At 40.9% G+C, this 25,847-nt stretch overlaps 1 protein-coding gene across 5 annotated transcripts in view; it reads right to left on the reverse strand.

Moving 5' to 3' along the window:
• TSC1 (TSC complex subunit 1) overlaps positions 1–24,476 on the reverse strand; it is a 28,929-nt gene extending 4,453 nt beyond the window's left edge. For 2 of the 5 annotated variants that reach the window (XM_055719831.1, XM_055719828.1), the window contains exons 1-20: positions 24,320–24,476; positions 17,110–17,172; positions 15,438–15,613; positions 14,502–14,605; positions 13,693–13,845; positions 11,855–11,999; positions 10,647–10,801; positions 10,256–10,329; positions 8,624–8,802; positions 8,022–8,131; positions 7,660–7,783; positions 7,170–7,285; positions 6,766–6,838; positions 5,287–5,385; positions 4,617–5,187; positions 3,864–3,907; positions 3,062–3,228; positions 1,985–2,167; positions 1,505–1,615; positions 824–946 (exon numbers count right to left, since the gene is read on the reverse strand). In XM_055719831.1, coding sequence (XP_055575806.1) covers positions 824–946; positions 1,505–1,615; positions 1,985–2,167; positions 3,062–3,228; positions 3,864–3,907; positions 4,617–5,187; positions 5,287–5,385; positions 6,766–6,838; positions 7,170–7,285; positions 7,660–7,783; positions 8,022–8,131; positions 8,624–8,802; positions 10,256–10,329; positions 10,647–10,801; positions 11,855–11,999; positions 13,693–13,845; positions 14,502–14,605; positions 15,438–15,543 — 2,637 coding nt within the window. In that variant the 5' untranslated portion in view covers positions 15,544–15,613; positions 17,110–17,172; positions 24,320–24,476. Of the gene's footprint in view, positions 1–823; positions 947–1,504; positions 1,616–1,984; positions 2,168–3,061; positions 3,229–3,863; positions 3,908–4,616; positions 5,188–5,286; positions 5,386–6,765; positions 6,839–7,169; positions 7,286–7,659; positions 7,784–8,021; positions 8,132–8,623; positions 8,803–10,255; positions 10,330–10,646; positions 10,802–11,854; positions 12,000–13,692; positions 13,846–14,501; positions 14,606–15,437; positions 15,614–16,355; positions 16,432–17,109; positions 17,173–24,319 lie in introns of those variants that run through there. The other 3 variants (XM_055719829.1, XM_055719830.1, XM_055719832.1) reach the window with 3 other exon arrangements.
• Positions 24,477–25,847: the final 1,371 nt, after the last annotated feature.

A 25,847-nucleotide genomic window follows, 5' to 3' on the forward strand; every position in this document is an offset into this window, starting at 1 on the left:
TATTAGCACTTTATTGTTCCTTATGAAGTGTCTTTTAAGCAAAGCAAACTTGCCACTTCTGCACCAGATTAGAATAGACAAACGCTGTTTTAAAGCCATTTTTGCAACATGACCTTCATTAAATACCAGTCAAAGACTTTTCTTTTTCTTTTAAAGCTTATTATTCACCTTCTTTAATTACTTGCTCTCACGCAGGAACAGTTATATTGTTGTGTAATTTACTCGCTTCTAATTAAAAAAAGGTTTCTTTGAAGTCAGGAAGTAAAACCATATGAACCACAGAAGTTTTGGTAAAGTTAATACTAACTCTTAATAGGAAAACAACTGAGTGAGAAGAATAAGACTGGTTGTTTTAAAACAGCACCTCACAAAAACCTGTAAAATCCTGGTTAAGATCTTTCTACAAATTCTAGCACTACTACTCTACGTTATACACCTTCGCAAGCAGAAAAGCCCACAGTTACTTTACTAGTAATAGCCTGCTGCCAGTTACATTAAGAGCACAGTAAAGTCTTGGCCTCTGGCAAGAAAAAATTGTTAAGAATTTACATCAAGTGACTAAAAGTGACTTCAGGTGTACCCCAATATCCTCCCTTCTTAGCTTTCAGGCACTGGACATTGGAGATATTCCACAAACCTATAGCACACAAAAATATCTGAATATTTTCAAATATGGAATCCAATCCCTGAAAATCAATTTCAAAACAAACTGTTAATTTACGAGGCACCTCCTTCATAATGAACACAAGGCTGAGAACTGCTTGATGATGACCTCAAGTGAAGTCTTCCCTAAAAGGCACCCTCTGCAACTCTGCAAGTGTACCTTTGTAGTGTCTGTGTGCTTGTGCTGCAGCTGCTCCAGGTACAGCTCATTGACCTCCCCAAGAACCAGAAGCTGCCTGTTCAAGAACTCCATCTGCTGTTGCACTGATTCACTGTTGGAAAGCTTTGAAAAGAAATTGAACAGAATCAAACACTGGAACGAATAGTTCAGCAGGAGAGTCACAGCTGATCGCCACTGTGTTCACAGGATATTTTTATAAGGGAGGGAGACAAAGACAAGAACATAATGCATCATAGGTAATAAGTGTTAAATAAAGTGGTTTTCATAAAGCTGGTGGCAATCCATACAGAACTTCACCATCTAGGTACTGCCTCCCCTAAGATAATCGTGTTTCCACTTAACACAAGAAGTCCATTCAACTTCTGATATAAGCAAAGATATAGCAGGGCTTGGATACAAGTTCACATTACTCAATCTGCAAATTCCTACTGTAGAAAAAAAAGAGCCAAAATGAGAAGTTTCAGAAGCCTTTGAACAGAGTTTGAGGTTTCTTCATCAAAACACATTTCTCTGTGTTGTTTTTGTGCAATTAATATCAGATTCTACGGACATAAGCACTAGCTTCTTTCAGAAGAATAAAGAAAAAGCACCTGATAAAAATAATCTGAAAAAAACCCCAGACAGACACAAGGGGACCCTGGAAGCAGCAACTTTTCTTACCTTTTGAGAAACTTGGCTAAGCAGCAATTCAGTGTGACACACCTTGTTGTTAGCCTTCTTCAATTCTAACCTCAGATCTGCAATCATATTCCGGCAGTCTTCCAGCTTGGTCTGTTCAAATGAAAACGACCTCACTCAGGGTTCTGAAAATTTAATAAGGACTAGCAGCGGCACATGGCTGGAGGGCCATAACCCCCAGCGCTGTAAAACAAGTTACACTGAGCACTTGTGAAAGCCCCGAAACCATTTCAGAAACTGCATTTCCCTATTGCCAAACTGAAGACAGGACAAAACAGAACTATAAAAGGATGACGACTAAGTTAGGCATTTCCAATTATGCACCGTCTTATTCTGAATCAGAGCAGTATCTCTAATAGAGATACGTAACTTTCTCTCAGATATTTCATGCCCTGTTATTAGGAAGGTTATTTTTAAAACCAGTAAGTAGATAACAATTTTGTTCAGTGTTGTGCTTCATACCTGCAATTCCTGGCTCTGGTTGTAGAATTCCTCCCGGTCATGTTGCAGCTGTCTGATCTGGCTGTGAAGCTGAGCCACTATATTTTCATGTTCCTCCTGAAACTGGTGGTACCTTGCTTGCTCTTTCTGCAGACTCAGTTTCAAGGCCTGGATTTCTTTTTCCTGTAGTTTCAGCTGATCTTTCTGTTAAGAACCCCATACAAAGCATCAGACAAGACACCTGCCTTATCAGTCAGAACATCTGTCCTAACTTGCTAGCTAAGTAAAGCTATGAATTAATAGCATGAAGACGTAACACTTTTCCACAGATATAATGTTCATAGATAGAGCATGTTCTTAAGGCTTTTGGGGTTTGATTTGTTTCTTGGCTGAAAAAGAGATTTAATGGCAGTAGAGTGGACAGGCTGAAAACCCAGTCACGTCCAGAGGCACAATGAGCAATAGCAGATTCTTCCACTGCACCTCACACTTTCCACAGGGATTTGGGTTTCACAGCTCAAGCAACAGTCCATCTTCCAAAACCTATCTGGAAGTCTATTTTTGGCTCTTGAACTGAATTATCAAAAGGTGAAACTGTTGATGGAATTCGCTATAATATGGAGATAGAGAAGGAAACATGGCTAAATCCGTAATGAGACATCCTTCAATGCACTTATAACTTCAAATTTTATCCTAGAAAAACATTCAAGTTTTCCAAGTTTTTGCTATTACTCCTCAAATGAGGATTGAAAGGACAATACTTCTTCAAATAATGCAGTGAGGTTTAGCTAGGCATTAAGTAACCGCTCCACTAATTGTGAAGCCTTTAACATTATGCAAAGGTAAGTGCTGGCAGGGGTCAAGCATGCAGGCATCCACTGATTCAGCTGCCTACAGTCAAACAGAAACTACTGGTCTGAATAATCACAGAGCATGTAACTTGTCCCCAAGTCACTCCACAAACACTGACTTTAATAAGGTAGAGAAATGAGGCTTCTTTTTTAATTAGTGGTACTGAAAGATACTGGCCAAACCAATTAATACTCATTTTAGCACTAGTGTGTTTAAAATCACTGCTAGAGTTGTAGCCCTGCTCACCATGGCAGCATTATGTTCCTCCAGAGCTGTTGCTTTAATCACTTTTCGCAAGAGTCGACGATTCCGAAGGGCATGCTGCTGTCTTTTGAAGCGTTCATATAATAACTGGTTGTGCAGCAAAAGCAATTGGTTACGCAGGGTGTGAATCTCATCTGAAGGGGGAGAACCTGGATGAGAGTTAGAAGACAGAAGAGGTTACTCAGCTGTAATGTCCCTGTTCCACACAGGGGAAATTTTCTAAAATAAGCAAACTAGACTTCTTTGAAATTACAAGTTAAAAATCTGCCTGCTCCATTTGATCATCAACACAAACTTAAAATTTTAAACATTTCTCCCAGGGCAACATGTGTATGTTTCAGATGGATTGCTCCTTCTATTAGGAAAAAAGGCCAAGCTCACTATCACCATGGAAGCCTAAGAGCACAAAACTACGACACATGTGAAGCAGCAAGAAAAACCAATCATCAGGTTTAGATTCAAATAGTACTGAAAAGCTGGAAAGATCTGCTCGATGATCTGCACCACACTGAAGGCTAGCAGATGTTAAATGGCCAAAAGCAGAAACATCTAGAATTGTGGGGAAGGCAGTTTTAACTTTTTAAACATGAAAAAAAGCAGCTCATCTCACTAGAAAAAAGATGTCTATCTGCTAAACAGATAAACCATGACTTAATGGAGGGCACCATCTTTCTGCAGTGTTACAAAAAAAAGAAAAAAAAAAGAAAAAAGTATGCAGGTCATTGTTTAAGCAAGTCTAATAATAGAGGAACAGATTGCCAAAACACATGAGAAACTTCCTCACCTCCAAAGTGAGTCCAGTCAGCAGATTTGGTTGGCAGAGACAATCTGAAAAATGAAAATGCACCATTAAACAGTAAGTTTAAACACAAAACCACTCTGCAAGTCACTGCAAAATGGAATGCCCACCTCAAAAGAGCTTACAGCCTAATAAAAGTACAATTATGGTTAGTCTGCATGAAAAGAGTATGGAGGATCCGTGGCGAGGTTGCAAGGGCAGAGGATGGAGGGCATAATTTCTTAGAAGCTGGAGAAAAATTCTCTCAGGCATAGAGAACAGCATAAGGACAAAGGAATACAGCAGATACACCTACACCTTAGATCTGGTTCTCCAGTTCTTAGCTTCACGTGTATTAGAAAGAAGAAAGTGTCAATCTCCCCATGGCCTCTACATTTGCTTTTGAGTATCTAGTGTGAGACTTAAACCTGATAAACAAATCTCACTAACAGTGGTACCAAACCCATACTTGTAGCACAGCCAACAGCCCTACTTCTTCATCCCAAGCTGTCAGTGAAGGCAGTAAGAGTACAATGGTCACAGGCCCCCTTTTTTTATATCAAAACAAACACATCAGCGTTGCAAATATAAAAACCCTCCACCCAGAACCCCTAACTCAGATAAGAGTCATGTTTCACAGAACATGGTTTCATTGTAGATTTCCAGAACTGGCTGCTTTTCAGGCACAGCTATTAAAATAAAGCCAGCACAGAAAGGAGTAACAAGAACATTTGCGAAGTAAGATTTTCAGTCACCTACTTGTTCAGCTCCTTAGTGTGTGCATCCGCTCCTTGCTGTATCAGTCTGTCCAGTACTTCCACGGGAGAAGTTGAGGACATGCACTCATCATCCTGGGTTCCCTTGGCTTTCTTTAGCAGCTCCTCAGTCTTCTTGCCAACGAAGAGGTAGGCAGTCTTTGGTAATGCAACCTCAAAAAGGTGCTCATAGAGGGGAGGCTGCCCACTCCCAGACACCACTCCTCTTTGTGCTGGTACTTTGTAAGGGCTGGGAGTGCGGATACTTGTCTCCCCAGAGGTTCCTTCCCTGTTACCAGCAGGGCTTTCACCAGAGCCTCCACAGGGCTTGTCTATGGGAGTAAACGTTTGTTTGGGTGTTTCCCGTGCACTCTCAGGCCCAGGCTTGTCCAGGGAAGATGTTAGAGGCTCAGAGGTCTGACTGTGTCCCTGAACACTAGAGGCTACTGAATGGGTCTTCTTCTGAGAGCCTGACAGACTTTCATTTGTGCGGTAAAATGGAGAGTCAAATCCTCCTCTAGGCACCATGTGTTCAGCATCGGTTGTGATCTCGGAGATCTCTTTAGATATTGCATCTGAGAAGGATGGCAGGGAGGAGCACAGTTATGGATGTTGTATTTTGACATTACAAACAATGCCTTAGCTAAGATGTACGTAAGGATGACAGAAATTACCTTCCTCTCTGTCCTTTTCAGCACTATCTTCAAAAGACAAACCACCCAAAAACTCTGGAAGATCACTTAAGGTTACTGAACTTTTACTACTGGGTGTGTCTGAAGAAAAGAAAAGAAAAAAGAAACGTTAGTTGTACAAATGCCATTCTCTCCAGCCTTATCAGAGCACAAACCCAAAGTCTTTTACTACTGTAAGTTCCTTAGAATAAGCTTGCCCCTCCTTCAGATGCTTCCTCAAAGGAGGAAGCTATCTGACTCCTGTTCCATTCCATGTGGAAACCAGTTCAGAGATCAGTCACTGGTCGGCCCTGATGCTGAAATGCAATTTTGTAAACTTAACATTTGCTGTTGCACAACAAGCCTAGGCAACTGCCTGTATGAGTAAGAATGGAATAAGAATGGGCTGTTTGCAATTTAACACACTAAATAAAGTGGCTTAAGTGTAATGTGACTATTATTCTTCCATATTATCATTAAACTCCCCTTTAGCTTCTGATCTGCCTACACAAGGACACAGCACTTAACCTGAAAAAAGGAAGTTCAGCAAACCGATGTAATACAAATTTGACAATATGTGGCTACCGATCAAAACTCTGAGACAGCTGCCAGGGAAATACACACTAAAGCATGCAGGATAGAAACTTCATACTCATAGCTTAGTCACAGATAAAGAATCTAGTGAAAAAACCTAGCCTGCTCTTAACTGGGAATTCAGAAAGTTCAGATTCTGTTGTTGCTATACAACTTCACAAAGGAAAACCAGCTTTAAATTTCACTATCATCTCCACTTTGAGGATGGTAAAGATTCACAGTACAGAAGTCTCAAATATAGTGCCAAAATCCCTTTCTACAGCTGTCACAGGTATGGATGACAGAACGGAAAATGGCATCTAGATTTACCTATTAGAAGCTGAGTTCCTCAACCATCCACTGTTGATTTCAATATTCCACAGGACTTTAAAAAAAAAGGTTCAAGTACAGCAATATAATTGTAGATAGAAAACAAAAGTGGTTCCAAGAGCCTTTAAAAGGGAGTATCTTATCTATCCTTATGTGTAGCCTTACAGTTTGATCCAAACATGTGACATAAAACTTGAAATAAGTTCATGTACAACTTGTTGTTTCTAATTTAAAAAAAAATCCTCAAAGAATTAGCTTTTAAAAAAAAAGTCCTTTTCCAGCCTTCAGCGTAGATCTGTATATTTAAACATGCATAAGAATGTATGAGGGCCAGTTAAAAAAAATTCTGCAAGCTATTTCTGAAGATGAGTAGTTAAAATTAAATCAAAAGCATCACAAGAAGGTTTTAAGTTCAATCACAGGTTAAGGCAGGATCCTGGAACTACAAAGAACTCGCAGGGGGTGGGATGGGGAGAGAAAAACCTGTGGGAAAGTGTTTGGTAACTGGAATACAAGTCAATAAAAACAGGATTCATTTATAATAGGCTATTGTAATGAGGAGAGGAAAACTGAGTTTACCCAATGATTTATCACTGTTTATGACATTTTGCTGTCGGTACAGTAAAGGCCTCCCAGTATCTGGTTTGTCCTCCTGAAAAAAAAAGCCAAAAACCAAAACTCAACATAGATTCTCTGCATCAGACATCTGTTGGAAACAAACCCCTTGGTCAGTTCCATAGAAAGGAAATTCCTTCAAATACATGGCTTAAATAGCAAGCCAATATAAGAAGTCTTAAAACCGTGCACCGTGGAAAAGGCAATAGTTGTCTAAACTGAGAAGAAAATTAGGTTTTGCAATGAATTGCAACGTGTTTTGTAAATCAGTTACTCTGATTTTTCTTTCTCTGTTATGGTTCCTGCCTGTATGGCAAGCCAATGAAAAAAAATAATCAGATCTGTTTGGCAAAAGAACTTTATTATACCTTTTTAGAAGGTGTGGCAGCAGCTGAAGGGAGTGAAACATGCACAAAGTCATCTGAAGTGCAGGATGGAGGAGGAGATGTGGCTGGCGTTCCCAAAGGTGTTCCTTTTCCCCCTGCTGAAATAGAGGAGCAAAAGCTTTCTCAGCAGGCTCCCACTGCCTCCTTTCAGCCAAATATTGTATGTGAAGAACTGTACATTCAAACACTATCTCAACCATTTACTACTTAATCTCTTTCAACTATTTATCAAGATAAAAGTGCAGTTTCCAAAAGGCTTGCTTCAGACTTTGGCTCTTAATTCACTGTAACTTATTTCCTGTCTCAGTGTTTGCATTAGCACTGCTCTAGATGACCAAGTACTCAGTTCATGGAAGTAATGACTTAAGGCTATCAAATTGTGGCATTCCTGTTCAAGCTGACAGCAAAATTTACAGCCAAAATTTCTATTATAATAAACCTTGAAGGCCTAATTCCAAAATTCAGCACGCACCAGATGTGCCAAAAGCTTTGCTGTAAGGTTGTGATGCAGACTGGGATGATTCTGATGGGACAACTCCAGGGGAGGTTGGTGGAGTGGTCATACCACAAACTGCAGAAGGACTCCAGATGGTAACCTGTGTAAAAGCAATACACAATAAACACAAATCAGTGAAGCTCAGAAAAGGAACACGTGAAGCACCTGTATCCAGGTTCTGACATAGGAAATCAGATGGGGATTAAATCTGAAATATACACTAAGTTCTAAAGAATTCACAGTACTTCTCAGAAACAAGTTTTTTTAAGACTGTCACGAGGAACGACAAACAAAGTGCAAAGCATTAAAAACATGCTGTGCTGCATCTTCTCCTTTACCTGCTGTGGCTCAGTTGACTGCCGTATTGACTGTGGGCTCAGAATCTGAGGTAGCTGCCCTGGCATTTGTGATAGTGTTAGCCGAGGAGTGGAATATGGGGTAGAAGTCCCTGAAAGTGTTTGTTTTTTTTTTTAAAAAAAAAAAAAAAAAAAAAAAAAAATTAAAAGTATCCAGCACATTAAAGACAAATCAATGTACTTCTGGCTAGTACTAGAGGCTTTTAACCAAAACATTTTGATTCCATTCAACACACACATTTGTAGTTAGCAAACAAGAGACTTTTCTTCCAGCCTCAAAAAATATCTACTGAATATATTAGATGCTACAGCTCTTTTTTTGGTTGGTTTGTTGTTTTGGGGCAGGGGGGACAGGGGAGGAGGAAACAGCAGAAAGGCAACTTTGCAAACATACTGTATGTCTGCATGACCAGAGCATGTATGTATATATTTCCTTCTTTTTTTTTTTTTTTTAAATGACAGTCTATTTTATGGTGCCCTAAGAATCAGACTTTAAGTGGAATAAATTAGTAAGATGTCTTTTTGCTGTAAGGCGAGTTTTCCTCCAGGAATTGGGTATTCATTAGGTGTCAGGCAGGTCTTACCATAGCTGCTCTGTGTGTCAACGTAATGGCTGGCACTGGGGTCAGTTTGATGATGTTTTAAGCTTGTGCAGAGTTTCCGAGACACAGAGTAATAACCATCTTCATACGAGGCTTCTGCAGGGTCCAGGGAGATTTTGGCACATTCTATCACAACATCATGAGTTTCTAGTCTTTTCCACCTGCAGACAGTTTTTGGATCCAAAAGAGTAAGTTAGTCAATTATTGTTACAAACAAGAGTTCCTGGAGACATGAGGAATTGGCTTGTAGGATGGCTCATTTGTTCCAGACAGCTTTGCATGCTCCCAGCCAAAACTGGAACAAGGCACCATACAGAAATTGCAACCAGATGACTTGTAAGAGGGGGTCTCAAAGAGGAGACAAACAGCTTTGACACAGAGATCCATAAAGGTCTGCCATGGAGCGCTCTGGAAAGGAGGAACAGCATACGAAGAGTTGGTGGATCCTGAGCTTCAGCAGCTGTAGAAATCAGCTCAACTAGACTCAGATGTTGGTAGTCAAAATTTAGACATGCCAGCAGTGAGGGAATCTTACATTATTTAAGCAAACACCATCTGCAATGCCAGTTTGAGGTCTGTGTTTTTCCTCCCAAGTTTTGGGAATGCTTTTTATTATTACTGCCTCCTTCGTTCTGAAAACTTTTTTCTCTCCCTAAATTAAGCAGCCAGATTAGATCTGCCCAATATTTCAGGGTATAGCAGTTCACTGTAAAGAAGAGAAAGCACACAAGGCTATCTGTTAAAGGCCAAATTGCTTTTGAATGTAAGCTATTATGTGCAAGATACCAAACCAGAAGGCTTCAACTGGTAGTTTTGTGCCAATTGTACTCCTTAGCAGCGCCACCCTCCCCCCTGTCTGGGAGAAGCCTGCAAAACTGGGCATTGTGATATTCAATGGGTTCCCATTTAGTAGTGTTTTCCTAGTGGCTCTGAAAAGCAGGGCAAGAGCACTACTGTGCAGCAACAAGAGTCAATTGCTCCTCTTCAGTGGCTGGGCCTGTGGAGACAAGAGAAAAGCAGCAAGTGGTGCTGCTGCAGGCAAATGAGCCTATTTCTAAAGAAAACTAATACAGCTGATAATGTTAAGACATACCTGTTAAAAGAATTGATCTGTTAACTGAACCAATATCTAGGTACCAAAACAAGACACACTGAAGCCATTTTAAACACTTAAATCCCACCAAGTACTTCAACAAACCAAAAAAAAAATAAACGACCCAAACCTTAAGCCAATGAAGCAAGTCAGTGGTAGTTTCCCTTTATTCATTATAACCAAATTCTTATAGAATTTTATGAGGATGTTTGATTGTTAAGTCAAATTAAGACAAAGTCAACTGTTAAGTAGAAGACAGATTCTATCCCAGACACAAAATTAATTCAGAACCCCAACATTATTAATGGCCTTCCACAACAGTTTTTGCTTATTCATCCAGCTGTAAGCTTGGATGAAGAAATGCTACACGTTTACCTGGTGCACCTATGAATATGGGTGGCAAAACACCACTGGCACACACTGCTGCTGACAGACAAGGTTTTGCTGTAAGCCTTCTGAAATAACCCAGCTAAAAGCTGCTCATTTCTAGCCTTTCCTAATAGCAGAGTGAACATATATACCTTCGTGGGTCCAGTTCATGGTCCTTAGATCCAGTCACTAATTCTGGATGAATTCGCACATGTTCCATCATTGGCTGGATGAGCAAGAGCAAGAAGAAGTATGTATTATCGGTACAGCATCTTTTCATTGCACTAAACTACACAAAGGTGATGAGCAAGCTACTGATCCCTACAGTTCAGAATGTTACATTTAACAGATAAAGCTAACACACATCATCACAGCTTCAAGAGATGATCTTGCTCCCACCTGAGATTTCAGTCCTCCAATAGCCAGTTTTTATTCTGCTTTGCAGAGCAGCCCTCAATTAAATCAATGTAGTGTATTAAATTGCCAAATACCTGCCTTTATACAGCTATGAATTCCTTGTCTCAGGTAATATACACATTTTACCTTGACTACCTCTTCAAAGGTCTCCAAGTTTTCCTTCATACTGTAGTGAGAACGCAGAAAGGAGACAAAATTGCAAGGATACATTCCATAAAGACGATGAAAGAGAGCATAAACGCTGGCATGAAGATGGACAAGATAAATCTCTGCCACGTGACCTGGAAAAAGTAGTTAGAATCTTTTTCATTACATTGGAGAAAAGAATAAAACTTCTAAGGATGCAAGCAAAGTACTTTTAAATTTAAAATGTTAACTGGAACAAGTCTTCTGAGATATGAATAGTCCCTAGCGAAACTGTGAAGTCTTCTGAGAGTATAAGCAATACTTTCTCATCAGCTCACAGCAAAACCAAAAATTAAGACACGGACCATTAACTCCAACCAGTATCCTGTCGTTCTCAAAGCACAGCATTTTTTTTATTATTCAAGTTAAAACCCGAAACCCCTCTAGATAGTGAGCCAGAGTTTGCAAGACTGCCTGCCTGATTAAAAATAAAAACTAAGGATTACTTCACTTCAAAGGTAAAAACTAAAAGCTTGTACCCACAAAAAGCAAACATGACAGATTTGAACCTTACTAGCCACCTTACAAGTTCCAATCCTACTTGCCATGCAAAATGGCTCTCTGAATAGCACTTCTATATGCTTAACACAGCATTTGTTCATACAGCCATGAGACACATTTATAACACTTGTGTTACATATCAGACACCTTACAACAAATTCAGCAAAACCAATTCATCAGAACCAATGCTACAACTGAGAAGCCTAGTTCTACCAAGACTTTCATGAGTGCTGATAGTTGCATATTAAAAGAAAACCTCACATGTTTCTTCCCCCTCCCCATCCATACCTAGCAATCTCAAATTCCCAAACATCTGCCTCAAATATTAGCATTTTATCTTCTCTGTTCCATTAAGATCAGTCTCTGCTTTTCACTGTCATCAGGGTAGCACTTTGGTCCAGTGAAACATCATGTAGTAGCAGCACCACATGGACCAATCTAAGACACTTAGAAATTTTGAGCAAAGAAGCACTCCCTGATGCTAACTATAAAAAACAGACCAGTTTGTGGGCCCTAATACTTCATTTTCTGCATTTAAATAATCTCAGACCATTAAGAGTCTCACAAAAGAATGCGCTCACCAACTGTGCAAGAGTCACAAGGATACTACTAAACCATAACTGCATGCAACAAAGTTGAAATCTCACCTGGATTCTGCAAGCACCAGGCTGAGAGACGCCCAAAGATACCAAAGAAATCATGAAGGTACTGTTTGCCAGACTGAGGAATCATTGGCAACATGGTTATCAGCACTAGGACACCTGTGGTGAGTACTACTACATCTGTGTCAGTCTGCAAGAAGGGGAAAATCCTGCATTAGTCAATTAAAAGTGTTGAACTTAAACCTACAATATTTTAATGAACCAAGACTATTTTCTCTTTCATGCATAACAACCCTAAGAAGAAAAGATTTGGGATTCTTACTCCTATTCTGCTGCTGCTTTTCTGTATAAAGACTTGACTTAAGTTAACAAGTGAACATGACCACAGTTCCATAATAGAGTAGAAAAAAAAAATAAATACTGGTATGTGAAGTATCTTACACACTGCCTTCCTTCCTTCCCAGAGCTAAGAACACACAGCATTCAGAGCCTGAGAAACTGCAAATCTGATTCAGGGTATTCAAGGATGTTGGCCAGTTACCAACGCAAGGGTCAAAAGCTTTTCTATCAAACCTGGTTGATGACTCCAGCTGCTAAGTATCTCATAAAGTGGTAATTCAAACAATAACTAGAACCCATACCAAGAGAAAGGGAGGTGGCAGTAAAAATTTTTAGTTAGATGACATCAGTAACAGAGAATCAGATTTTAGGACAGGACACAGAAAATGTTTAAACTCTCCTGGTGGGCTCCCTACTTGCTTCCCCAGCTTAATGCACATTTTTCTTGGTATTTCCTCTGCTTTGTCAGGACAGGGGTGCAAACAGCACAGGTAAGCCTGTGGCCAGATGCGCTGAGCTGGTCTTGGTACCTCCCAAAAGCCATTTGGGCTGGTCAGACATATTCAGTGTTACGATTTTTTCTTCATCTGTGTAATCTACAGCCTCTGTTCTCCCTCAGTCAGACATAACCCTTTCACAGCATATTTCACATCCATCACTATCCCTCTGTACACATCCCCAGCACTTCCACATCTCTGTTCTGCTCCTGCCAGCTTTCTGACACACTTCACTCCTCTCACAATCAGGTAAGACTCACACTGAAAAGGGTAACAGAACTCGTCAGGCCCATCAGGAGTTCCACTAACAGCACTTGTAGCTTCTTTGGCAGTTAAAAATTTGTTGTGTTTTTGTTTTGAAGAGCACTGGTACATGACTACATTTTATTGTCACTTATATGACTAATATAAATTCTTCACTATCATATTAATCAATATTACTGACAACACATTCTAGGTCTCAAAACACTTTCCATTCTTTATTCACTGTTACAATACTGTACAGTATTATAACTGATAAATTTGCAGATGGGGAGAAAAAAAAGCATGGAGAAGCAGCTACTTCCTTGTAATCCAGCAGGTCTGTAGCCAGGAAGGGAAAGCCTGCAAATTCCAAGGTAATTTCACCATGGAATAGTCTGTTGCATGGCCCATCTACACTGCAAGGGCAGTATACCAGCTGACATGCACAAATTTCAGAATATGCTAATGGGAAGTTATTGTATTTCTCATTAATTCACATTCAAGATATCCATCAACTTCACTGATGGTCTTTAACTTACTTTTCTAAAAGTTTTAGTAAACTTTCCTAACTCCAAGTTATACAGTGACAGTGGCTTTTACAAACAAGATTGTCGGTAATAACAGATCAGCACAGAATATTTAGCTGATGTAATTGCACTGTGGCTTAGTGTCCTAATCAACAATTTATTTTTCTCACAGCTTAACTAAACGACATCAAAACAGAAAACAAATGTCTTGTATAACAAGTACATATGTTTACAGCAGGTGTACAAGTGTTTGATGGACAATACTGACAGTTCTTACCTTGAGACATTTAAGTAATGAAAGGAGGAGAGGTGCTTGAGAAAGCTTATGTTTCCAAGATGGTTGTCGTCTTATCACATGTCCCAGCAGAGAGAGAGTGGGTAAACGGGTAGCAGCTTTGCCCATATATTCATTAATTTTGTCCAGTAGATGCTGATAGAGGATTTTGCAAAGAGTGGTAGAAAAAGAAAAGGTATTTACATTTAACTGGTAGATGCTCTTTTTCACCGATCTATATTCAGCAGTTTGCCACAGCTGACTATGGAAACTATGGGCATTTTACAAATATACAGGATCCAAAAGCAAATAAAACCCAGCAATAAATTTAAGTCTGCTGGCAGCCAAATGCAAACCATTCAGTCCAGAATCAGTCAGTGCATTTCAAAACATTTATCATAAATAAATAATTAAAAAATCCTGATCAGCAGAAGTAAAACAATTTGTAGTGCCATTCTCTCAATCTATTTAAAAATCCTTACTTGCTCTCAAAATACCCAATTTTTTTTAGGCTAACACATCCAACATTGAGCAAGTGGCAGCAGCACTGCAAAGAGACCACATCAGTCCTCAGAAAACTTTCATTTGTAGAGATTCTTTGCTTAATTGGGTCACTTTAAGCAACCCAGGAAACTGAGACCTTTGAAGGCTTTTTTTAAAATTTAACTAGCATTTACTATAGAGATACTACATCTCTACAACAAGGTAATTCTATACCAGAATGGAAAAACAAGAATTCTAAGAGATGCTATTTAAAGGCTGCTTCAATACCAGGCTAAAATCTGCTATGCTAAATAACAAGAATTTTTTACCTTGTCATGAGGCTCTTGCAACGTGGACAGTATATGCAGTGCCTGCTGAGAATTGGTTTCCAAGTAATAGTCCACCAGGTTGTTCACAAGCATAGGTCCACGGTCTATTTGTTTACAGCAAGAAAAAAAGCACACATTCTCAATACACTAAAAGTGAAGCATTTGTTACAGGGACATTGCGCAACTTGTTACACAATTAATAACGTAAACCAGCACTTAGTGTTTACCAGACCTCTGGGAAAATGAGACCTCTCAACTACATTTTCTAATTTCTAACCATTCAAGCAATTGCATTCTGCTCAGGGAAGGGAACGAGTTTTTTTAATAACTAATGATTACAGTCTAACCTTAAAAACCTAGTAGTACCTGAACTGCAACAGTGTTTTACCCAGTACAGGAAAAGAGTTCAGGAGTAACTTTACATTCTCTCCCTTCAGCAGATAAAGACGACCAAGTTCATGAAAGAGTGCTCTCACGCTCTGAAAAGGCTCTATCAAGATAAGGGATGCCTTAATAGCAGCAACCATTTTTTCAAGAAAGTCTGAGTCTGTTGTTTTGTTTGGGGTTTTTTTGTTGCTTATTTTTAAAATTAACAAAATCCCACTACTTCCCATAATGTGGATAACACCTAATTCTTTCTAGATACATTTGAAAAAGAAAGTTCTATCACCTCCTAACTTGAGGCTATGCCCCAGGAAAAGCTAGCCATTTTATAATGGCATTTTAACAATTACATAACAGATCTTCCAAGAGGCAGGCCATTAAGCAAAATGGACTGAAGAGAAGCTTCAATCCTTAAAGCAATTTCAAGCTCAAGTATGAAGAGTTTCTTTCAAGTTGCATTTGCAAAGACTGTGTTTGATAGAAAAAAAACCCCATTATTCTACCTTTATTGGTGTGAAAGCAATTCCTCAAATTACGTAAAGGAATACATACCACAAATGAGATTATCCTTGAACGCAGCTGTTATATCTTCCAGGACACCCAGAATTGGAGAATCCAGCATTGAGAGGAGCTCACCAACATTTCCTTGCTGGGCCATGATGCATGTACTGACATGAATGTGGAGGTTAAAATTTCAGGAACTTCCTCATTGGTGCCTCTCTACCAGACTAGGAGAGAAGAGAGAGCAGATGAATGAACTTTCCTTTTTCCCTTTCAATCTTAAATCTCTCATTACTTCCCTACTTCTTTTCTGCAGTATTGCCCATTTAACAATGAAATGTTTGCTAGATTTTACACACCTGTAATAAAAGCTGTAAGAGAAAAGTTTCCAAAGAAGCCAATGAGTCACAAGCAGAGTTTTCTTCCTCTTTTTAAGAGAGACATTAATCTGTTTTGCAGAAGAACTTGGCTAGCATGTATAGACTATCAGAGCATTCTATTACCATATTTTTTTGATTTGCTCTCCAGGCCAGTCAAGAAGACTAAACTTCTGAATAAAATGCAAATAACTCCCTGGAATCACTCCATTCTCACTTTCCTACAGCAACACCTCAACTAACCTTTCAAACCCTTTACATAGCGGTCTACACTCTGAAGAAAACATCTCAACATCCTTCTTCACCACTCTGGCTAGATTAGAAATTCACTGCCCTCAGCTTTTCATTATTGCATACTAATAGATTTGTGCTTTAATACTTGCAACGTGGCCAAGTTGCAGCTGTCAGGAAACTCAGTTTGGGTTACTACAGCTGCTGTTCCTCAGCCACCCTGCACGTACTAAACCACAGGCTGAGAAGCACAACATACCTTGATTGCACATATATTATTCACGAATAACATATTAAAAACTCTGCAGTGCAAAAACTGTTTATAGATATTAAAACTCATATAGATTAGAACAAGTCTTACGAGGAGCAGCTGTGGGAACCGGGGTTGTTCAGTCTGGAGGAGACTCAGGGGGAACCTTACTGCTCTCTACAACTACCTGAAAGGAGGTTGTAGACAGGTGGGGTCAGTCTCTTCTCCCAAGTAACAAGCAACAGGAAAAGAGCAAACAGCCTCAAGTTGCCCCAAGGGAGATTTACATTGGACATTAGTAAAAGTATCTTCACCGAAAGGGTGGTCAGGCACCCGAACAAGCTGCCCAGGGAGGTGGTGGAATCACCATCCCTGGAGGTATTTAAAGAACACACAGATGTGGCGCTTCTGGTTTAATGGTGGGCTTGGCAGTCCTGGGTTAACAGTGGACGTGATGATCTCAAAGATCTTTTCAAACCTAAATGATTCTGTGATTAAATGCAACAGTGTGCAGATAACATGACTGGTCAGCTTCACAGTACCAAGCAGGAGTAAACCTAAGCCATTTCAGGCTTTTAAAATGGCTTTCTCTGATGTATCAGCAACAGAGGGATTCAGGTGTCACATCTATCTATCTATTGCAACATGATTCAATTTTTTCTTAATCCATAAGAATCCCAGGCTGTACATTCCCACTGGCAGAAATAATCTGGCTTCACATCAAACCAGATTTTATTAGCAAGGGTTTCTTCTTTCCTCCTACTTCCAGCTAGCACACATTTTTCACTTCCTCCATGGAAGGCAAGACAACACATACCAAGTTTACACACAAGATTTTTCTTTACTGCTGTTGTGTATACAGCACCTGTTCTGTGGATGAGCTGAGCCGCTGTCTGCAATGCTGTCAGCCACACACCTTTCATGATCACTAATAAAGAAAAAGCATGAAGAGGTTAACAAAAGGCACAATTTATTTCTTCCTTATCAAACCTTGTATATTCAGAACAGCAGTAAGTTCTTTACTAATAGCAGAGCTATGTATGTACCTGCTGTGTGAGGAAAGTCAGTCCTTAGTAAGTGGTGCACAGTTGCCTTTTTCAGAATTGTCAGCAGGTTAACTTTTGCTATTGCCTCAAACTAAACGGCTTTCTCAAGACTGTAGTTTTGTATTGTGAATCTTCAAAAGCTGCTAAAGAGTTTTATTTATCGTAGGTAAAATCTTACATACAAACAAGTCCTCTCTTACCCTACCAAATTCTGAACCTAGAATAATTACTGTAATTGTTTAAGTCTTTAGATTCTAGTCAGAACATTGTTAGACATTAATTAGCCAAGGGCCATATATCAGTGCCCTATTTTAAATGATAATGCTGTAATTACTTATATACATATTACTTTCTTGAAAGCTTATGTTTAACGTTACTGGACAGAAGGAGTTAACCTGTCTACCCGTAAACTTTGTCATTTGCAACATACCACTCTGTAGTTGCAGAACTGCCCAAGGTCATTTTTATTAGGGCCACAAGACGTCAGCTTACTTAATCTGGCACTGACTGCAAATTCGAAGGTGATAATATGGCACCACACTCATAACAGGCATTTCACTAGCAACAAACTTTAGGTGTTCCAGTGATCACCATTCTGGAACATAAAACCCCCTACCCTCTGTTTTCAATGATCATAGCTGCACGGCTGAACAGGACAAATAAAATTTCAGTGCATCTACAAGCAGCTAGCAGAGTCTGCTCATTGAAGTGTTTCAGATTTAAATGCGATTTTCTTTTCAAGCCCCATGCTGGCAAGACCTTAAAAACTTGCAGACTGAAAAGTGGCTGGTACTGCAAGCAAGACTTTGAACTAAAGATAATAAAATAGAAACTTGAGGTGGAGGAAGATTCACTTTTTATCAAGAACAGAATGGATCTCGGCTTTCCAAAAAGATTAGAGCTGGGATTTGTTGTGGCTTGGGGTTCTGGGGTTTGGTTTTGGGGGTTGTTTTTTTTGGGGGGGGAGAGGGGTGTTGTTTGTGTTGTTGGGTTTTTTTATCTATACATGGTACAGACTCAAGCTTCAGCTTCTTTCTCAAAGAGCTTGCTGTTTAGAAGCCATGTTCAAAGAGTGACACCATCCTTTCAAAAAGTTTAAAGCCACTCACTCACCCATGCAACAATCTAAGGAGTCAACCTTCCACTTTGTTACTGATTTTCAGGAGTCAACTGCTTTTTCAGTTTCTAGTACTCACTGCAGTATTTAATTTACTAAATTACAGTTATACTGAGATACCCTGAATGCATGCAGAACTATATATGGGGAAATAAGTGTACTGCAAGTAACCTATTCCTTTATTTCCGAGAACACCATCTTTGAGACTGTAAAGGGCTTGCTAACATAGGTGTCTCAATTTCTACCAGGATACAGTCTCAGTCATGGTTAAGCAATAGATTCACCAGCTTCCTAAGCAACATGAATTAGTTGTTTAAAGTCTAGTTAACAAGAGATGTGTGACCACACCCCCAAACCAGCTGCAAGCAAAACCTGTTTTGAGATTTAAAGGAGCATAAATCCTAGTGTCTCTGCTTTTTTAGCCCATGAAGACCTTGTCAACTCCCTTTTCTTTGATTTCTCACCCCCCACCATAATGAAAATAATGCTTTTATTTCTTATTTTCTTACTAATAACAGTAATACTATTAAACTTGGATCAGATCTTCATCACACTAGTAAAAACCTCAACAGCAGGTTTCACTAATTCTGATATTGCCTGAGGAAATTCTATAGCATGGTGAAATCAAGAAACATGCTTTTGCAGACACCCTACATAGGTTCAGGAAGTCAGGTTCAACAATACACTTGCAGGCAGATGGGAAAAACACCAGTTATACGTTGAGTAGGTAAGAAGATTTCAAACTTTACGCTACTGGCCCGATGACACGCACAAACACTACAATCAGATAAAAGCAAGGTTGATACCACAAGCTTAGTTGCCGATAACTATACACACAGGTAACTAACAACTTCCCAAGCTCCCTAAACTAAAATAGATGGCTCAAGTGACCTTCTGCCAATAAACCCGGCATATTTTAAATAAACTTGTCGATCACGCGCTGAAGTACTTTACATAAAGTGGAGCAAACTCCACTCCAAAAGCCCATGTTCAAAATATTAATAAAAGTATTTCAAACCACATCTACAAATGGGACAATATTACACACAGGTATTTCACTAGATGGAAAATTTATCTGCTGAAGTTACATATACTAGTATAATGTCATCACCCTGCTATACAAAATGGTCACAATTTAAAAAAAAAACAACAAACCAACAAATAACAGCTTTCTCAATGCAGGAATATAAAGTAATTTGTGAGGAATGGATTTGAAATCTTCAGTAAGACTAAGACTGGAGATCCTCTAATCATATTGGGTCTGCAATGCCCAACACAAACAAACAAACCGGGAAATTCCAGCAATAGTCTTAAATCACGTCACACTTTTTTCAAGCAAAGACGGCTGAATAACTAGTTTACAGGCAACAGGCTTTTAACTTTAATCAGAAAACACTGTTCTGGTAGGTGAAGCACAGTTCCCAGGGCTCACTGTGTCAGTGTGATTTATGACCAGCCCCACCAGTAATTTGTGATGTGATTTTCAAAACTTGTAAATACAGACCTCAGGACAAGCCAGGTCCATGACCTTGTAAACCAGTGAGATCATCCATTGAATGCCACAGCATTTTTTATCTGGGATTGATACATCTGTAGTGAACAGGCTCACCCTTAAATCTTTACAGTATCATATAACAATCACACCTTTCTTCTCAAATACATAGGATACAAGAGGAGTCTCTTTAATGCTTCCATCCCTAGCTATAGCAATCATTCTCCTGTTCGGAGAATTTTCACATCCTTGCAGCCATGCTTGGAACTGACAAGATTACAACAAAGTCTGTAACTTTTCCATATGGTTTGAGTCACCGATTCTTCACTAACTGTTAAAATCAGTTTTATATAAAAGATCCAAGGCACTAGATAGTAAAGAGTGGAAAAAAAATACCTTTTTAAATACTTTTTAAAATGCAACAGTTTTATCTCACTGGAAGATACAACACCAACAGCAAACTTAGTCTTATATTCAAGAGCTTTCATAAAGACAAATTTTAGTAGAAAGTATTAATTTTAACTACCAATACAACTTTGGAGCCAGCTTACAGGAGAAAAAGAAGCAGCCAACAAGCCAAAAACCAATTTGGTTTAAATTTTTTTTTCAGTAGCTAATTTAACCACAACACAATACAGTTAAGCCACAAACACAAAGGAAAAGACTGTAAAAATATTCATTGGAAAAGGCTAAATAGAGAAAGAGATAGCAGAGTATTTCCAAAGATTATGACTTCTGTAAGTATTTCTGTCAAGAGAAGATGTTCTTCTGTTCAGTGTATTTTTATCTCGAGCCAAATGAAAAAGCAGCTGGTAGTGCCAGTTATGCGGCTCTGAGGGGTGGGGAGGAGGGGGACACACTCAACACAAAATGCACACTCCTCCCAGAATGTCCTTCACATTTGCTGTAACGTAGAAATTCAGACACCAGAAGCACTTATTCTGGGGCGATGGGGATCAACATCAGCATTTCACCCCTCTTCATTAATCATAAGTTAAATTTGGGGCACGTATTCCCCTTGCCCCCTCCTGCCAAGAGTAAAGGAGGCTCACCACCACATACGACAACTGCTGACAGCAATGAAGGGAAGCCAGACCTCAAGACTTAGACTTTTCCATCTGATTTCTACTGCCAGGTAAAGTAAGGTTCCGCTTTGGCAGAGGCCATGAATCAGGACACAAGTATTTTACAGCAATCACTGGTTTCAAAGAAAAACTCAGATTGACAACAAAGCAGCCCTTCTCACTCAAATCTTTGAAATGTTGGTCATGAAAGGATAAGCCTCACTCCCTCCCATCCTATATAAAAAAGATCCAAGCCTGTCTTATACTTCCTAACAATACTAAATTTTATATTTTCTTCACAGGCAAACTTAATGCTACCATTATAGAAGTGACATAAGCAATGAATGAAAAGTGACAGTAGGGAGAAAAATCACTGGTGGCAATAGAAAAGTAAGCAGCTGATCATTCCCTTTTTCATCAGCCAGAAATAATAACTCTCAACACTTTAAACTTCAGTTGAAACTGATCATTACAATTGGCAGTACAATTAATTTAATTTATGTAGTCATTTGTAAAGAATTAAGTGCCTGGCTTCTAGTAGTCCATGTTTTCCTGGTTATTTTAAGATCTGATACAAGATCCCATTCCTAAACTCGATAATTCTAACTCATTATTATATATTATATTCTCCTGTACTCTGTTACAGATGCTTAACCAAGCAGCAACAGGAAGATCACAAAAACCCAATAACCCCAAACACAGAATCACGTTCAGCATTTTTAAAGATTCTTTTGAAACTGTGCTGTGCTAACAAACTATGCTCATCGCTACCCATCAAATTTCTGTCAGAGGGAAAATTGTTTAAAAGCAATGCACGTCAAAAAGAGCCGACACATGGTAGGGCTGACACTGAACCCTTTGGCAGAAGCCACGCTAACAAGCCAGTTACCAGCCTGAAAGGGAATGATTTAATTTCCTGATACACAAATGCATGTATTAATAGCAAATAAATAAATAAGAACGAGCACTGTTTTTCTATGCCAATTTAATTAACAATATACAAGGAAAATAAGTTCAACTAAAGAATCTTGTTAAAACTATGAACAGGTAAAGAGAGCGCTCTGGACTTTGCAGTAATGCATGTGCCTCCTGAATCTCCACAGCAGCTTTTTTGCCACCAAGAGAAACCTTTAAACAGAGTGAGGCTGCAATTCAGTAATCTTGAAGCCACTGCAAACTACCCAGTGTACTCAGCTGAAGCATTTTAGCTACTCCAAGAATTAAAGTAGGCATTAACTTTTAAATTAAAAACAAAAAATACTACCCAGGAAAGTGACAGCAGTTCACCACTGCAAGAAGTTTGCTCTGTATTTTAACGTGCTACCCAAAGAAATGCTTACGCTAACAAAGGAAATATTATTACTTGTCCTCATTATGTTTATTAAACTACACGAAAATATAGCAGACACATACCAGACCAAGATCCTAAGTTACAACACTCTTTCAAAAAATATGCAACTGTCTGCAACATGCCATAAAATCTGGTACCCTTCCCCTGCCTCCACCATTACAAAGTGCTTTGATTATTCAATTTGCTTATTATGGAAGGTATTTTTTTTCAAAGATAGATAGCCCTATGTATATATTCTTATATATATATGAGTGTGTGCACATATGCATGTGTGTTACAAGCTATTCAGTTCTTATATCGAGACTGAGTGGAAATCACATCACCAGCCCATATCAGGGCTAACAAGAAGGTGTCTGGCAGTGGTAAGAATTTCACCAATCTGTGTAAGTCAACATCCCAGCAGTCCAGCTCTAAATAGGGCCAGCATTCATTTTAAACTACAAATAGTTACTAAAGTCAAATATTTGTTTAAACACCAAAACATCTGCAATTGGACTGTATATCTCATGTGGGAAACCTTTAATAATGCTACTTTTTATCAGTCACCATGAAAGTAAATTCTCAATTAACAAAGAGTGAAGGAGTGGGGATTAAACACAGCCAGAGATAAAATCATTTTAATTAAAGCTTATCTCATGACACATTAGATATTCTGACTGTATTTTTATCTGAGTAAGTCCATGCAACTGCATATAAGGGCGATTTATTACTGGGTTGACTAGGCTGTTAAAAAAAAACCAACAGAAACAAAGCTGAATAAATGAACAAAGAAAAACAAGGCAAAAAAGTGTTTTACTAAGTAAAGGATTTTAAGACCATTATTTTATTTTAAGCTTAAACGTGGCATAGCTGTTTCTGATAAGCAGAGTATCTGACTGCTGCTTAGCAAAGTACAGTCAACTGCATGCAGAAGTATGTATTCCCAAGGCTTGCACTAATTATTAAAACTTCCTGACTTTTCAAAGATTCAGTTTGTAGCTGTTCATGCATGTAAACTGAAGAGGGATTTTTCCACCTAATAGGATCACTTCAGTAGTGCTTCAATTACGATGGATTTCTAACAACTTGCCACGGAAGTTTATGTCAGGGAACTACAAGATGAGACCAGACAAAGAAGGAAAGCCTTCTGTATTAGCATCCACTGGAAGGTTCTCTGGAAACAGCAGCTCTGGAAACAGTCGTGCACACAAAACCTGATCCCAGTTTCTGTGTTATTTCTACGGGGTTTGAATCATATCCTCCTTTAAGGCATGTTCTTTCTGTCACGCACTGCCTTGTAAAAGACTCATCAAATAAAAATAACAAACCGAAACAAACAAGGAAAGAAGCACTGACTAAACTGATAAAACAACGACCCCGCATCCACAGCAAACAAAGGCTGTAAACTTCAGAACTGCAGTCTTCCAAGTTCTTTGTGACAACAGGAAGCAAAATGTTTTCTGGTACAAGTCAACAACATCCTGACTTCACATCACCTCCCACCAGCCGGGCGCCAAGCCCCCCTCAGCGAGGGGACAGACCTGTACCACTGTGCAGCGCCTGCCCCGGCCCAGGGGACCCTTGGCGAGCGGGGGGGCAGGGCAGGGCTGGCGGGGGCCGTTGGGGCGGCTGACACGGAGGCGCGGAGGCTTCTTCGGCCGAGCGCGCAGAGCCGGAGCGGCGCGGCCCTGGCGGGGGACCGGGGGGGCAGCGCCCAGCCCCGGGCAGCCCGGCCGCGGGGGGCGGGAGTGGCTGGGGGGGAGGGAAAGGGGGCGGCGGGGGGAAGGGGACGAGGGGGGAAGGGGACGAAGGGGGAGCATCGCCCCCTCCCCCCCCCGCCCCGCCAGACTTCACCCTCGCCTTCCCATCCCCCCGGCCCCTTCCCTTTCTCCAGCCGCCTCCTCCCCGAGCCCTTTCTCCCTGCCTCCCCGCTCGTCTCTTCTCTCGGCCTCCTTCTCTCCGTCCCCCACGTCTGCCTCCGCTCTCGCCCCGCTGGGGGAGGAAGGAGGAGGCCCAGCGCACTCACCTCTCCTTCTCCTCCCCTCAGCTGTTTACCACTCAGGGCTCCTCTAGCCCACAGGGCGCCGCCATCTTGGCCCTGCCTCCCCCTCCCATTCACTAGCCGTTTCTCCCCTCGGATCCCTCCGCCGCACAAACTAGTCCCGCCTCTCCGCCTCGCTCCCCTCTCGCGCCGCGCCGCGCCCCTCACCGCCCCACTCGGCTCTTCCCCCTCAAGGACCCTTCTCCCTGGCGGGGAGCCGGGGGGTGTGTGTATGTGTGTGTGACTCCCTCCGCGCCCGCCCTCTCTCCCGCGGCGGAGGTATCCCGGCTGGGGAGCGATGCGGCCCCGAGGAGGTCGCGTGATTCTGGGGGCGGTGCTGCGGGCGGGCGGGCGCGTCAGGCGGGGCGGGGCCGGGCGCGGCCGGTAAACAAGGCCCGGCCTGAGGGGAGCGGGGCAGCCGCGGCGGGCAGGGGGCAGCGTCTGGCCTCCCTAGGCCTTCCCAGCGGCCGGCCCGGGCCCCCGCCCCTCCCCGGTGCCCAGCGTTTGCCCTGTGTCGCTGCCGAGCCCGTGCCCGCCCTCGGGTCGGCCGAGGCTGCTGTCAGGCCGCACCGTGAGGCGGGGGCCAGGCCCATGCCCATGCCTAAAAGTGTTTATTCAGTGCGCAGGTGTGCTGAGAGGGAATAAAAAGGGCTTAAAAGTGCCTCTGGGTGTGTGCAGTAACGGTGACGGGGCGGCTGGGCATCACAAGTCCTAGAAAGAAACTGCAGGGCAGGTGCCCAAACCTGGATTGCCTTCGAACTGGTGAATATGCAAAGCTCATCTCATTCTTCCTTTTTTTGGACCCCTAAGCCAAACCATGGACAAGAATAATTTTTTTCTTTTCTGAAATAACGCAATGGTACGGCACAATCCATCCTTCCTTCCAGATAAAGAGTGTTTTGCCCTGTGGAAAATGTAGAGTAGGAAAGAAGAATGGAAATTACCTCAGGGAAGGCTTACCAGCCTTCGGTTTTGTACGCTGCACCCAACAGGTTTGCAACTCCACATTTCAATCCCCACTGGCAGGATCTCAGTGTTTCTCATTCTCCAAGGAGAGGCAGCTCTGTGGGGATGCACCCGAAGGTGCTTGGCAAGCTGCTGATAAACTCCTCGATCCATATGAATTCTCCTCAGTCGCCAGCAGGAATCGTGGACGTTAAGTTTGCAAGGTAGAAACTGGGTGTAAGGAAATAAAAGCAGATTAGAATGCCATCTGAGAAGTATCGGCTGATTTTTAACTTCTGCAGCATCAGTTGTGGTGTTCCGCAGCTTTCATCCCTGCAGGGCTGAGATGGATCCTTCCCGCTGCACCTGCAGTAGGTCATCCTGCTTCTGGATGAGATAGAGTTGCTTGGAGCCAGCATGTTTTTAATCTAGTCCTCCTGCCTTGTGCATGACAATTAATATTTATTACAGTCTGGACTGAGCAATGGTATTTTTTTTCCTGCTGTGTAGAAGACATGTTTATTTAATCTGCCACAGAAAAAGAGTGGAAATTAGGATGAGCTTCAGA

This window comes from Falco cherrug, chromosome 9, assembly GCF_023634085.1.
Source record: "Falco cherrug isolate bFalChe1 chromosome 9, bFalChe1.pri, whole genome shotgun sequence".
NCBI classification, from domain to species: Eukaryota; Metazoa; Chordata; class Aves; order Falconiformes; family Falconidae; genus Falco; species Falco cherrug.